The sequence below is a fragment of the Pristiophorus japonicus genome, chromosome 15, assembly GCF_044704955.1.
Source record: "Pristiophorus japonicus isolate sPriJap1 chromosome 15, sPriJap1.hap1, whole genome shotgun sequence".
Taxonomy (NCBI): Eukaryota; Metazoa; Chordata; class Chondrichthyes; family Pristiophoridae; genus Pristiophorus; species Pristiophorus japonicus.
Genome location: NC_091991.1, coordinates 138,381,015 through 138,395,999, shown reverse-complemented (window position 1 = coordinate 138,395,999; position 14,985 = coordinate 138,381,015). Strand labels below are relative to the sequence as shown.

Genomic DNA, 14,985 nt, shown 5'->3' with positions numbered 1-14,985 from the left:
GGGGGGGGGGGTGGAAGACGGGACCTCAAATTCTGCTAAAAATGTTTCTTTTGGTAATTTTGTGTTCATCATGATGAGTGACATAGATATTGAATAATGAAACATTTTTGGCACGAGTGTCGGTATCAAAAACGCTCAGATCAGCTTTAACATGGGCCACCAGCAGAATAATTCTGCTCCAACATGTCTTGATCCCAATTTTGGAAGCGTGTTCACTTTTGCACAAATCTGATACATCAACCACCCCTCCAAGATTATCAATTTGAACAGTATTATATGGAATTTAGTATTGCACACCACACCCCCTCAGCTTAAGTTGGATCTTTATAAACAGAGATCACACAGCTTAATCCAACACTGTGCTGAACAAACTACACCATCCAGTTTCTATGCGACTTCATATCAGAACTGTTTGGTGGATCTGCCATGCAAACTTTTGAAAAAAAAATCCAAGTATTCTGTAGTTGTCCTTTAACTTGCAAACTTAAAATTACAGATTTTTCTCTATCAAAACTGGTGTCATTGCATCTCATGCATGCTCTAATGACAGCAGATACCTACCCAAAGATAAGACCACAGCAGAGGCAATTCAACAAAAACCTTACATTTGAAAAACTGCTCTGGATAACCAAAACAAATACAGAACTTGTGCACACACAAAGGTGATGTCCTACTTTGGACATGAACAGAAATACTAAGTTCATCAAGATGTGCATACTTACTAATGTTAGATAAGATGGTAAGTGATAACTGTCCTATTATCTGAAATTCACTCGTAATGTAGGATTCTCTGAAGCAATGAAGCCGTTCAGGTTGTCAAAATAATTTTATTAAGCACATACGTTGTTCTCAGAACAAAAACTGTGCACTAGAAACAAGGCTGTACAATACAATTCGTTCTCATCAATACTGATGAAGACAATACAGCTTCATTGGCCTTTATACACAGTGCTGATCATTTCACATGGTCAGGTTCCATCAAAGATGGTCACTTCTTCATTTTCATATCTGCTTCAATGGCACAGCGACGTCCTCTTGTACCACCATCCTAACGGAAAAAACAATTACTCTTTTTCACTGCCTATTGTGGAATCATGAAGCATTTATAGTTACAGAAGGTTTTGTGTTACATTTCAGACTGCACATGCATCGGTAGAAGAAAAGAAACTGCATCAAACAAAAAAGTAATTGGCCAAATAGCTCCCATCAAGCTATTTTTTTGCAATACTTTGCACACAGAAGCAAAACGGTATGCTGTATTTATAAATGAAGACAAAAATATATTTGTTGAACAAAACTTCATGCACATTAGGGTAATGGTTTTGTAAAGAATAATGGAAATGAAAACCATATTTAAATAAAGTCATACAAGACAGACAATCCCGACAGGTACCAGGCTATTTAACAACTTTACCAGGATAAACACTACACAAAAAATATTGAGTGACTGTGGTTGAAAATTTGGTATCACGAGAGCAACATCCTAAAACACTCCTGTAATTTCTAACGCCTAGCACCAATACATTCCATCTCCATTTGAAAAATATTTCAAACTGAATGCATTCCACTTACCTGGTAGCAGCAATTAACTGCTTTGCGGAGATCGTTAACAGTATTTTGTCATCAGATGATGTCACAGCGCTTGCTGTTGCTGGCTGAAATACATGGGGAAACTAGAAATGTCAACACAGGACAGCTTTTAAAAATAAATTTCATTTAAATTTAAAAAAACATTTTTTTTTTTAAACCAGTGATTGAATAAAATAGAAGTTTGTGTGTTAAATTATCATGCAAATCGCTGAAATAAAATTGAATTTAGAACACAAAACTCCTAGATTTCCATGTATTTCAGCCAGCACTGTGACACCATCAGCTGATGACAAAAACCTGCTAACGACCTCTCCAAAGTAGTTAACTGCTGCAACCAGGTAAGAGGAAAACACCCACTCTGAAACTTCTGTGTAGACGAAATGATAAAAATGAATTAGTGCTATTGACTAAATGTTGGCGTGTTCTATGCATTTAATAGAATTATGTTGGAACGAAAGTTTTTTGACATTTAATCTCTTACAGTTCAAATCTAGAAAAAGGGAACTATGTGATTGTACACATCACTTGTATTAGTAATAATCTTAATGTGGGTGTTTAACTTGGTGCCCCGTTCCATTGAAACATTTACTCTGCCGATACCCACTAGTCATTAGTTGTAAAGATGGGTTGGACGTGTAGGATTGAAAAACAGTCACAAATACATTTGGAAAATGTGGATCATTCTGGACAATCAATGGAAAAATCCAGGAATACAAGTCACACTGTTTAAGCCAGTCCCCTATATTTAGAAACACAAGACAATACATAACAATATGACTCGTACTTGGATTTTAAGATAGCTGGAGTTTAGCCACAAAATAGGGCTACTATTTGCCATTTGTATGAACTATTAGTAAAGCAGCTGTTTGAATGGTGAGTGAGAGGCCTTTGAATAGTCAGATGTCTTTATGTGGTAGAGTATTGAAATTACTTTAAAAATCTTAAGGAACTGACACCTTTTTCTTGCAAGAATGGCTGTAAAATTGAAGTGTCTCACTGCTACTTGAGGACAGATTTCCCCATTGTCCCAAGCAATCCCTAAACACTGCAGTTGGCTCATATTATCACGATGTTCTAAAACGATGTATAGGGTTAATTTATTTCACTTTAGCCAGAAAATCACCTTGCAAGATATTATATGAATACTTAACACGTTTGATTCAAATTCTCTTGTTTTAACGAAGGCAGTAACTTATTTTGAAAGCGTCAACACCTCCATTAAAATAATGGACAAAAGAACTTCATACAAAGGTTCTCAGCATCATTTCCAGACTTGAATCACCAACTAGCCCCAACCTTTCTTCTTGGCTGCCTGACAAGAGTGCAATACGGCAGTGAGCAAACTTTAAGGAACATGTTCATACTGAAACTCCAAGGGGGCAATAACATTAATTAAATTTAATTCTAACATTTAATTTTCATTCCACCTTCCCCCACAATATATTAGATTCAAACTCCCTTCCAAAAATGGCATTTTGACTGGCAAGGTTCAATACTTAGTCATTTTAATTAGGTCTGCTCTCTTAAAAATCTGAACACTTTCTCATCTGATCAAAGCACTCAAAATACATTCCCCTGAGCACACTAACATCTGGCAGAGATAATGCTGCTTTCTAATACGTCATCCAAATGGCAATTATTCACTTGAGAGTTATGGCGAATGTCAGTAGCCTATTCGATAGCAGGGATCATCACAGCCTGAACCCATCCTCAACTAACACCCACATTTGTTGCGGGGGGGGGGGGGAGGAAATAGGTGTGAATTGGCCCATTTTCCCATCCCTAATCCAAAGGCACTGAAGCCAATTAGAGCAGCATTATTGCTGACGTGGTTGAAATCAGAAAATTCAGAAGAGTGGAGATTGAATCTGTGTCCTTCACAGGATAAACTTACTAAGCCACAGGTGGGAGGATATGATGGATTCAAAAAGTTCAAGTTAGTCCTTATATCCTAAATTGTGGCCCTCATGAGGACCCTGATTATGAGTGAAATCTGCTCGCAAACGACACCACGTTATAACAGTAACTATGGAATTAAAATTAACTTTATAGAAGTAATTTATGATCGCAAAGTTTTATTTTCCAAAGTATAAAAATCAAACAATTGTTCTGACAGTGTTTTAGTTTGGTACATTTGATGCATTCTATTTCATCTTTATGTGGTGACAGAATTAGAGCTTTGATGTAAGGCCAAGAACTGCCCTCCCCCGAAATGAGAAAGCTCGTCAACACATCTATGCAAAACAGTATGTTTAAAAATAAGATGTTCTGGATGGAAGAGCCAAGATGGATTGAATGGCCTTCTTATTTTTATAAACTTATATGGGATTATGTAGATTTATAAAACACAGACTGGATGGGTCCAGTTGGTGCTCATTAGATCAGAAATTAAATTTACAAAGAAAATTAACAAGGCTAAAAACTCAATGTTGACCACGCACAAATTTCATCACATCATAGCATTGACATGGCAAATTGTGTTATGATTTTCAGACTGGCACGATGCAACTTCCTCAATGTAATATGAATATACAATGAATGTTAAAGACTCTCGGGGAATGCTACAGTCACCCAATATACTTGTAATAATCATGTGAATGAGGATTACCATGTAACTATAACTTTTATTTTTTAAACTGTACTTTGGAGCACTGTTTTAGGACTTGACCTTCCATAATTTTAAATATTATGCTTGAAGCTCATACACTAAATTAGGTTCAGTGAAATCATTTGAACTCAAGCAGTGAAGTACAGCCTTCAGCTCACGTCTGTGCACTTGACGTGGTATTTACGATCAATATTTTGAAGAAAAAAATAGCTTGATGCAGGGAAATGGAGATTGCGATGCAAAACCTCACAGTATGACATGATAGTTACTGTAGTAGAGATTTTATTTGAGAAAAAGTAAATAAGCTATTCAGCACCTAGTTACAATGACTAGCTAAATTGGTGGATTCAAAAAGCGCAAGTCTTCTCACAATACAAGTAACAGAAGTCACTTAAGAATATCTATGTAAACTTAAGATGGAATCACTGGTTTAAAAGTTTCTTGTATTGCAATGAGGAGCCGATTACTAATTAGTCCTATATAAACGCAATTTGAAAATAGAAAGCATAAGAACTGAAGATCATCATATGTAGCTATATCCTATATATTAGGGGACTTGAACTGGAGAAACACAGAGGCACAACCAGTCATCACCACTGTTCATTTGCTGGGTGACACCTCAGCGTTGATCCAGAGTTTTAAACTGCGGGCATGGAACAGGACCAAGATGAATTGGTTGTGTTTTCTCATTAGCTAGCAGAGACTATAATTTTCACCTCTGGATTTGAGTGTTTCAATGCTGGTGCCAGTCTCTTTAATATATTATGTTGCCACTCTTATTTCATCAAAATCCCTTTTCATTAATTTGACTAATGCACTAAAGTAGCCTGAAAATACAATTCAGTTTAAGTAGTATAAAATTGTTATTTCCTAGTTGAAGGGGATGTTGATTCTATTTTTTTTCAATAATGGAAAAGCACAATAGTCATAACAAAAACAAAATCTGGACCATAGTGTGTTGTGTTGTGGAAATAACCAGCTTGTAACTCTGGATTTTTGTGTGAGTTATTCACCATTGCTTCTTCCTGCAAGGAACCCTTGTGTAAGATGGCAACACGCAAGACTAACCTGTGCTCCAAAGATAGCGTTCCAAAAATATGTTATGTTCTTAATATTTTTCAAAATTCTTCAGAATGTGATACAACACAGTAAAAAAGAACAAAGGTGCTAGAGTGATGCCACCCTACCCAGAAATCACCACAGGTAGGTAAAGGAATTACCATAGTTGGATAATATGTAGCAAGCTAGGCTTTTCCACAAAACAGCAGCATGAGTTTAATTATTCACAAATATCAATAAATCCTGTCAGTTCCCTCGTGAAAGCCGGGACCTGCAGTAAGGCTGTTCAGAAATCATTGAACAGCATTCTACAGTCTGGGAAACATCACCCACCTGTCCTGTTGTAGAGCCCTATCAGAGTGAAGGCAGGCTGCATACCGCTGCTCCTAATCGCTGGGTCCCGAGCATTTTGATCATGTGCCATTCTAGCAGTAGAACATTTAAATGCCTTAAAACTGTCCTTCACTAGATCTAGAAGCTTTCTTCCATTGGTTTACATCTCTCTGGCTTCTTGAAAATCCTGGCAGACAGCATTACGAACGCCCATTCCCCAATTTTTTTTATTTTTATAACAAAAGATGCTGTTTTGGTTGAAGTTTCTCTTTATGTTGTTTGATTCCACATCTAAACTGAAAGATCTTCCTCCAGAGAGCACCTAACTGATCATCAGCTCATTGGAGACAACCACGAACTGGCACTGACTTCACGGCAGTCACATGGCAGCTGGTGTAGCTGATCCACAGACACCACATTTTAGTATGGCATTTACGAAACGATGAAATATCGGACATTATTGAACCTAATGAAATAAACTGGAACAATCTCATCAAAACAAACTTTTACAGAAAACACAGTTAAGACTTTGACCAGCCATCAACCACAGCATTTACCACAGACTGAGCATATTAATCTGGGTTAACATTCAGGGCAGAACAGACTCGGACATCTCCTAAAAGTGAGTTATTATCTACATACTGCATTTAATACTTACAAAGAGAGATAGAAGGAAGGCAGGAGAGCCCATGGGGACACTGTCCTGTTAAAGGACAAACAAAAAAAAAAACCAAATCAGATTCAACCTGAGTAAACACAAAAACAAACCAGCTACTCTGGAGACATCAGTCTGGATTTCCATTCAAAAGTATTTTAATGCTGGCAGTAACCCATTTATTTGAATGGTTTATCACTGAGTTACAACATCAGAAAGTCCAGGCTCTTGGTATATCACTAACAAAGGATAAGGAATTCCAAGCTCATCTATAAACTGTGTCAAGTGGGAGTTAAATCACTACTTTATGTACGTGACTTAAAAAGGGAGTATACTTACATGACCATATTAACAAATGTTAGAATATTTCTACCTATGATTATACTTCTGGGTTAGGAATGAAGGGCCAGATTTTCAGCTTTTTTTGGCGAAAAGGGTAACAATACGTGAAACTTACCGTTTTCGCTGCGCTACCGTTTTTAGGCTGAACTTTCGGCCTTTCATCGGTAAGGGAGGCGTTACACAAGCAGTCGCGGCGCAAAACCCGAGTTTCGGCAACTTTAGTCTGGGGCCAGGAGCGCTGTGAAAGAGGACTTGGGCGGGGGCGGGGGGCGGCGGAGGAGGAGAAGAGAGAGAAAGAGAAAAATTCCCCCCCAAAATTACAAAAACATTTACAGGACTCTTAACTATCTAATCGCTACAAAAAAAATGTTTTTAATTAAAATTTTAACTTGCCTTATTTATAAGTTTTCGTACTTACCACTGCTGGTAGAGCTGCACTGACAGGTCTGACCTGTCGCTATTCTGGGCGTGGCGTCCGGGTCGGAAGAGTGTCGAAAATCGGACACAAATGTAATCCATGGCGTTGCACATTGACGCACCTCTCCCTGGCGGTACTTAGAAGTGTCGCCACAAACAGGTACCCGAGGACCCCGCCCGGGTTTTCGCCGCGTAGGGTCAAATCGCGGCGAAAACCTGGTTGCAAACCTCTCGAAAATCTGGCCCCTAGACTTTTTCTACTGACATTATAGTTTACGGTGGCACAAATGGCCAGCTGTACTGGAGGATACCCATATCTGCAAACTGTAAATCAAAACTACAAGTAAGGTGTGATTGCTATTGTGCTTTCATAGAAAGCTGTAGGCTAGATTAGGCACCCGGCACTATAAATATGGAAACAGCTTTTAGTATACAAACATTTATCATGCTTGGGATGGGATTTATAAAAACCCTGCTCCAAGGGGTTAAATAAGTTAGTATTTTATTGTGCTCAAAGTCAACAGCTGAACACATCATATTCAAGGCCACTACAGTGACTCAGCGGAAGAATTAAAATACTGCAACTATTTTAACGAGAGAGAAAAATAGTCAGCATCTTGTATGGAAGCAATCACTTATCAGATCTTCAATAACTGTCAATTGGGCGAATACCTGAGCAAGCTATCGTCTCCACTGTGACACGAGAAACCAAAGGTGGCTCCACTAAGTTATCTCCCAAAGGCCAGTTTTGTATTCTTCAACCTTTGCTGTCACTTTGAGGACTAAAGAGTCAACAAGCAACAGCAAAAAAACTTCATGTCAAGTGATTGTATTTTTCATCAATTAGGGATTGAAATCCAGTGATAATGTAACTACGGTGACAGGTATTGAGCCAAAATCTACTATTCTCTCAACATCAGTCTCTGAAGTAGATCACTCAAAATAGGAGTATGGATGAAACAATGTTCTATGGTTGTATTTTACGAGTAGTTTAAAATGGCCAACAGGGGAATTAAAAAAAAATTAAGAGCCACTGGTGTGGTATGGACCCAGGAAATGTAAAGGACCTTTAAAAGGAATTGGCTTCTTTTAAAATCTTTGTCACTATTTCTTAATTTGATCCCTAGCAAAAAATTCTAAACTTTTAATCGACAATGTTAATTATTTGTATTTTAAAATGTTCAAGTGCTTTTCCAGTTTTTAAAACTTTCATTTAAATTGTTCTTTGATCTTATTTTACCCTCCCCAAAATATTCTGCTAGTTTTTCCTCAAAATCACTTTCGTACTCTGCCCTGATGCTGCATTGTGATTTCATAAATAGTGGCAAAACTTGGTGTGTCAGCCTGGGCAGGGAGTGCTAGCAAGCATTTTCACAGTGGGCTCATCACAACTGAACCTGATGCTATCCTCATCTCACATCTACAAGTCTACTTTCAGCACGATCAGTTGAAGTGGATTGGAAAACAGGTCCATTTCTCCCACCCCTTTTCCTTAGCTCAGGTGATAGCAAGCCCAAATGTAGCATCCCAACGTAATCCTAGCTGACATGATGCAACTTAAAAATAGACAAAAGACTGAACCTGGGAACTTTCTGATCTGTATAACTCAGTGCCACGCCACATGGTATGAGGGGAGGACAAAGAATTAAAGTATGTTAGTTAAAAAGTTATTTGTCAAAGTTTCCTCCTCCTCTCAATTCTCATACCAAAGTATTTATCTAAACTATTGTTACTCTAGGAATCCTGCAGCAGATTCACCATTACCAACCACCTATTTCTACACCCACTAACTTGTAAATAAAGATAAGTGTACTTTTTGGCCTGATTTTCTAAATTAAAATATGTTAATTACATTTAAAATAAGTTACAATCACATTTGTATATGTAATTAACAGCACATGCAATATAGACAATGTTTTGGGGCATTCCTGATACCAGTCCCATCTAGTCAACTTCATACTTCATAAAAACAGACACTAACATTGCAAGATCAACCTTTAGAGGATAGTGGATTGGTTTACTCATCTGGGTGCTGCTGAGCTTCACTGAACTTTCACCAAGCACACTCTGCAATACCCCTCTTCCTGATTATAACTCTTAAAAATATCTCAAAGACAGACCCTGTCACATCACAGAAATGATCAGATGAATTTGAAAATTCTGGACTTTTAATGACTGTAAAACAGGCCTTTAAAACCAGTATTCAGCCAATGAAAACTCAACTGTGTAAATTTGTTCCCAAAGCAGATAAGTTAACATTTTTAAATTTCAATTTATTTGTTAGGGGAAAAAGATTAAGATAAGCTAGTTTAGATTAGATAGAAACAAAAATTGAAGTATAAAACAGAGAGGAGAAAATAAGACAAACACAATTAGAAGAGGGCAAGCTGAAATAAAGCTGGTTAAAACTAATGTTTTAATGTTCTGGATTAATTTTACTGTAATAATATTAATATTTAAGCATTGTAATATTATATTCAGTGTCATATTTAATCAGCTGAAAAGAAACAAAATCAATTAACATAGGGAGACAAGAATTTCCCTGGAAATGTTGCCAATTTATAGGTTAAATACCACCTTTCACTGAGTAAACAGAATTCTGCATTTGCCTACTGTCCACAGCCAGATAGGGAATGGAAGACCAGCAGGAAGAGCAGTGCAAGAAAGATAGTGCAGGGGTCCCCTGTGGTCATCCCCCTGCAAAACAGATACACTGCTTTGAGTACTGTTGCGGAGGATGACTCATCAGGGGAGGGCAGCAGCAGCCAAGTTCATGGCACCGTAGGTGGCTCTGCTGCAAAGGAGGGCAGGAAAAAGAGTGGGAGCGCGATAGTGATAGGGGATTCGATGGTGAGGGGAATAGATAGGCGTTTCTGCGGACGCAACCGAGACTCCAGGATGGTATGTTGCCTCCCTGGTGCAAGGGTCAAGGATGTCTCGGAGCGGGTGCAGGACATTCTGAAATGGGAGGGAGAACAGCCAGTTGTCGTGGTGCACATTGGTACCAACGACATAGGTAAAAAAAGGGATGAGGTCCTACGAAAAGAATTTAAGGAGCTAGGAGCTAAATTAAAAAGTAGGACCTCAAAAGTAGTAATCTCGGGATTGCTACCAGTGCCACGTGCTAGTCAGAGTAGGAATCGCAGGATAGCGCAGATGAATACATGGCTTGAGCAGTGGTGCAGCAGGGAGGGATTCAAATTCTTGGGGCATTGGAACCGGTTCTGGGGGAGGTGGGACCAGTACAAACCGGACGGTCTGCACCTGGGCAGGACCGGAACCAATGTCCTAGGGGGAGTGTTTGCTCGTGCTGTTGGGGAGGAGTTAAACTAATATTGCAGGGGGATGGGAACCTATGCAGGGAGACAAAAATGAGGCAAAAGCAAAAGACAGAAAGGAGATGAGGAAAAGTGGAGGGCAGAGAAACCCAAGGCAAAGAACAAAAAGGGCCACTGTACAGCAAAATTCTAAAAGGACAAAGGGTGTTAAAAAAGCAAGCCTGAAGGCTTTGTGTCTTAATGCAAGGAGTATCCGCAATAAGGTGGATGAATTAACTGTGCAAATAGATGTTAACAAATATGATGTGATTGGGATTACGGAGACGTGGCTCCAGGATGATCAGGGCTGGGAACTCAACATCCAGGGGTATTCAACATTCAGGAAGGATAGAATAAAAGGAAAAGGAGGTGGGGTAGCATTGCTGGTTAAAGAGGAGATTAATGCAATAGTTAGGAAAGACATTAGCTTGGATGATGTGGAATCTATATGGGTAGAGCTGCAGAACACTAAAGGGCAAAAAACGTTAGTGGGAGTTGTGTACAGACCTCCAAACAGTAGTAGTGATGTTGGGGAGGGCATCAAACAGGAAATTAGGAGTGCATGCAATAAAGGTGCAGCAGCTATAATGGGTGACTTTAATATGCACATAGATTGGGCTAGCCAAACTGGAAGCAATACGGTGGAGGAGGATTTCCTGGAGTGCATAAGGGATGGTTTTCTGGACCAATATGTCGAGGAACCAACTAGGGGGGAGGCCATCTTAGACTGGGTGTTGTGTAATGAGAGAGGACTAATTAGCAATCTCATTGTGCGAGGCCCCTTGGGGAAGAGTGACCATAATATGGTGGAATTCTGCATTAGGATGGAGAATGAAACAATTAATTCAGAGACCATGGTCCAGAACTTAAAGAAGGGTAACTTTGAAGGTATGAGGCATGAATTGGCTAAGATAGATTGGCTAATGATACTTAAGGGGTTGACTGTGGATGGGCAATGGCAGACATTTAGAGACCACATGGATGAATTACAACAATTGTACATTCCTGTCTGGCGTAAAAATAAAAAAGGAAAGGTGGCTCAACCGTGGCTATCAAGGGAAATCAGGGATAGTATTAAAGCCAAGGAAATGGCATACAAATTGGCCAGAAATAGCAGCGAACCTGGGGACTGGGAGAAATTTAGAACTCAGCAGAGGAGGACAAAGGGTTTGATTAGGGCAGGGAAAATGGAGTACGAGAAGAAGCTTGCAGGGAACATTAAGGCGGATTGCAAAAGTTTCTATAGGTATGTAAAGAGAAAAAGGTTAGTAAAGACAAACGTAGGTCCCCTGCAGTCAGAATCAGGGGAAGTCATAACGGGGAACAAAGAAATGGCAGACCAATTGAACAAGTACTTTGGTTCAGTATTCACTAAGGAGGACACAAACAACCTTCCGGATATAAAAGGGGTCAGAGGGTTTAGTAAGGAGGGGGAACTGAGGGAAATCTTTATTAGTCGAGAAATTGTGTTGGGGAAATTGATGGGATTGAAGGCCGATAAATCCCCAGGGCCTGATGGACTGCATCCCAGAGTACTTAAGGAGGTGGCCTTGGAAATAGCAGATGCATTGACAGTCATTTTCCAACATTCCTTTGACTCTGGATCAGTTCCTATCGAGTGGAGGGTAGCCAATGTAACCCCACTTTTTAAAAAAGGAGGGAGAGAGAAAGCAGGGAATTATAGACCGGTCAGCCTGACCTCAGTAGGGGTAAAATGATGGAATCAATTATTAAGGATGTCATAGCAGCGCATTTGGAAAATGGTGACATGATGGGTCCAAGTCAGCATGGATTTGTGAAAGGGAAATCATGCTTGACAAATCTTCTGGAATTTTTTGAGGATGTTTCCAATAAAGTGGACAAAGGAGTACCAGTTGATGTGGTATATTTGGACTTTCAGAAGGCTTTCGACAAGGTCCCACACAAGAGATTAATGTGCAAAGTTAGAGCACATGGGATTGGGGGTAGTGTGCTGACGTGGATTGAGAACTGGTTGTCAGACAGGAAGCAAAGAGTAGGAGTAAATGGGTACTTTTCGGAATGGCAGGCAGTGACTCGTGGGGTACCGCAGGGTTCTGTGCTGGGGCCCCAGCTGTTTACATTGTACATTAATGATTTAGACGAGGGGATTAAATGTAGTATCTCCAAATTTGCAGATGACACTAAGTTGGGTGGCAGTGTGAGCTGCGAGGAGGATGCTATGAGGCTGCAGAGTGACTTGGATAGGTTAGGTGAGTGGGCAAATGCGTGGCAGATGAAGTATAATGTGGATAAATGTGAGGTTATCCACTTTGGTGGTAAAAACAGAGAGACAGACTATTATCTGAATGGTGACAGATTAGGAAAAGGGAAGGTGCAACGAGACCTGGGTGTCATGGTACATCAGTCATTGAAGGTTGGCATGCAGGTACAGCAGGCGGTTAAGAAAGCAAATGGCATGTTGGCCTTCATAGCGAGGGGATTTGAGTACAGGGGCAGGGAGGTGTTGCTACAGTTGTACAGGGCCTTGGTGAGGCCACACCTGGAATATTGTGTACAGTTTTTGTCTCCTAACTTGAGGAAGGACATTCTTGCTATTGAGGGAGTGCAGCGAAGATTCACCAGACTGATTCCCGGGATGGTGGGACTGACCTATCAAGAAAGACTGGATCAACTGGGCTTGTATTCACTGGAGTTCAGAAGAGTGAGAGGGGACCTCATAGAAACGTTTAAAATTCTGACGGGTTTGGACAGGTTGGATGCAGGAAGAATGTTCCCAATGTTGGGAAAGTCCTGAACCAGGGGTCACAGTCTAAGGATAAGGGGTAAGCCATTTAGGACCGAGATAAGGAGAAACTTCTTCACCCAGAGAGTGGTGAACCTGTGGAATTCTCTACCACAGAAAGTAGTTGAGGCTAATTCACTAAATATATTCAAAAGGGAGTTAGATGAAGTCCTTACTACTCGGGGGATCAAGGGGTATGGCGTGAAAGCAGGAAGGGGGTACTGAAGTTTCATGTTCAGCCATGAACTCATTGAATAGCGGTGCAGGCTAGAAGGGCTGAATGGCCTGCTCCTGCACCTATTTTCTATGTTTCTATGTGCATTGAACCACATGATAAAAATGTAGCTGAGGACATTACCTAATTTATAAAGAATTGTTCCAATCAGCCGGCGTGAACTGCCAGAGGTAATATATTATTCAGAGATCATTTTGTTGTGCTTGTTCAGCAGCAATGAAAATCAAGGTTTAAGAACATGCAAGATCCAAGTTTTCTAAGATTTAATATTTCCAGATGTCAGTCCTCGTCTTTCAGTCGGGTTTTGAGATTGTTCTAAGAGTCAGAACAATTTGTAAGCTACATCAGAATGCCGCACGTGGGAACAAATAGTCACTCATGTTGGAGGATGTGTTTTGATCGGGAATGCCAAGTTCATTCCAATGTAGTACTGAAGCCAGAAATCAAAACAGTGTTGGATAAATAAGATAGTTCACTGGAGCAGCAAGTTATATTTGATTTCTCCCCGATATACTTCAATTCCAAACCAGGGTTATGGTTACAAGCTGATCAACGTCTGGGGATTTCCTAATAAATGTCAAATCAAATTAATTAATTTATTGCAATGTCTGCCATTTAATAGCCACCCCACTACCCCCATAGGTTTCACTGTTACGCACACCAAACTAATAGAAGTCATGGTTCTGGCTCTCCAGAAAATACTTCCATTTTACAGACATACACTGACCTTCTCTGCAGCATCCTGTTTTCGTGTTGACTCACGCCCACGCAGGCTCTTAGCACTGATTCCAGACTCTGACGTTTGCATTATTAACTGCGTGGCTAGGAATTGCTAAAAGAATGGCAGGAAAAAAATTCAGAGGAAGATAAAGCTAGTCCTAAACAAGAGCAATATTACAACAGGTTCATGAAGCATATGTTGCACTTCTCTCATCAGTTAAGGCTATTTTCCCAAATTGGAAATGGATAAGGGACTTTTGACTCTTCCCTCCCTACCTAATCCACAATGATAATAATGGATTAGTTGGAAATTATACCAAAAGTATAGATTTTCCACCTAAATAGTTAAAAAGGGAGAGAAGGGGAGATTATAGGATGTAACTGAGGATATACATAGGTTATGAAATTGGCTAAATAAATACATTTTAACACCGATGTAAATGTCAAGTATTACATAGTGGCCAAAATGTACATCACAGGTGTAAACTGAATCAGACTGAATTGGCAGAGGGAGATTCAAAAGGGATCTTGGAGTGACATTTGACTTATAATTTTCACTGCAGTGAAGTAAAACAGCAAATAGAATGCGGAGTTGTATAGTTCAGTGTTGTCCAATAGAAATTGCTGACGAGGCACAAGTGTGGCTATGGTGATACCGATTTAGCCAAATGCACGGATTTTAGTAGAAAATGCCTAACATACACTCACATTATAAATATAGTTCACAGGTAAATATAGTTCACGTGCATATTTACTTAATATCTACCACCATTCAGTAACCAAGGAAGTAAAGCACTTACAATGATCAAAAGACACTCACTCACCTTTTCATCTTACTATTTTACCAACAATCACACAAAAAGTACATATACATAAGCCATGCGAATATGAGTACTGGATTCACATACCAAATGGTATCTATTACTCATTTTTTATTTACTAATT

At 39.6% G+C, this 14,985-nt stretch overlaps 1 protein-coding gene across 2 annotated transcripts in view; it reads right to left on the bottom strand.

The window, feature by feature from the left end:
* Positions 1–14,985, bottom strand: part of LOC139281067 (bromodomain-containing protein 8-like) — a 124,843-nt gene that overhangs the window by 52,272 nt on the left and 57,586 nt on the right. For both annotated transcript variants that reach the window (XM_070900974.1, XM_070900975.1), the window contains exons 20-21: positions 14,048–14,152; positions 6,249–6,293 (exon numbers count right to left, since the gene is read on the bottom strand). In XM_070900974.1, coding sequence (XP_070757075.1) covers positions 6,249–6,293; positions 14,048–14,152 — 150 coding nt within the window. The remainder of the gene's footprint in view (positions 1–6,248; positions 6,294–14,047; positions 14,153–14,985) is intronic.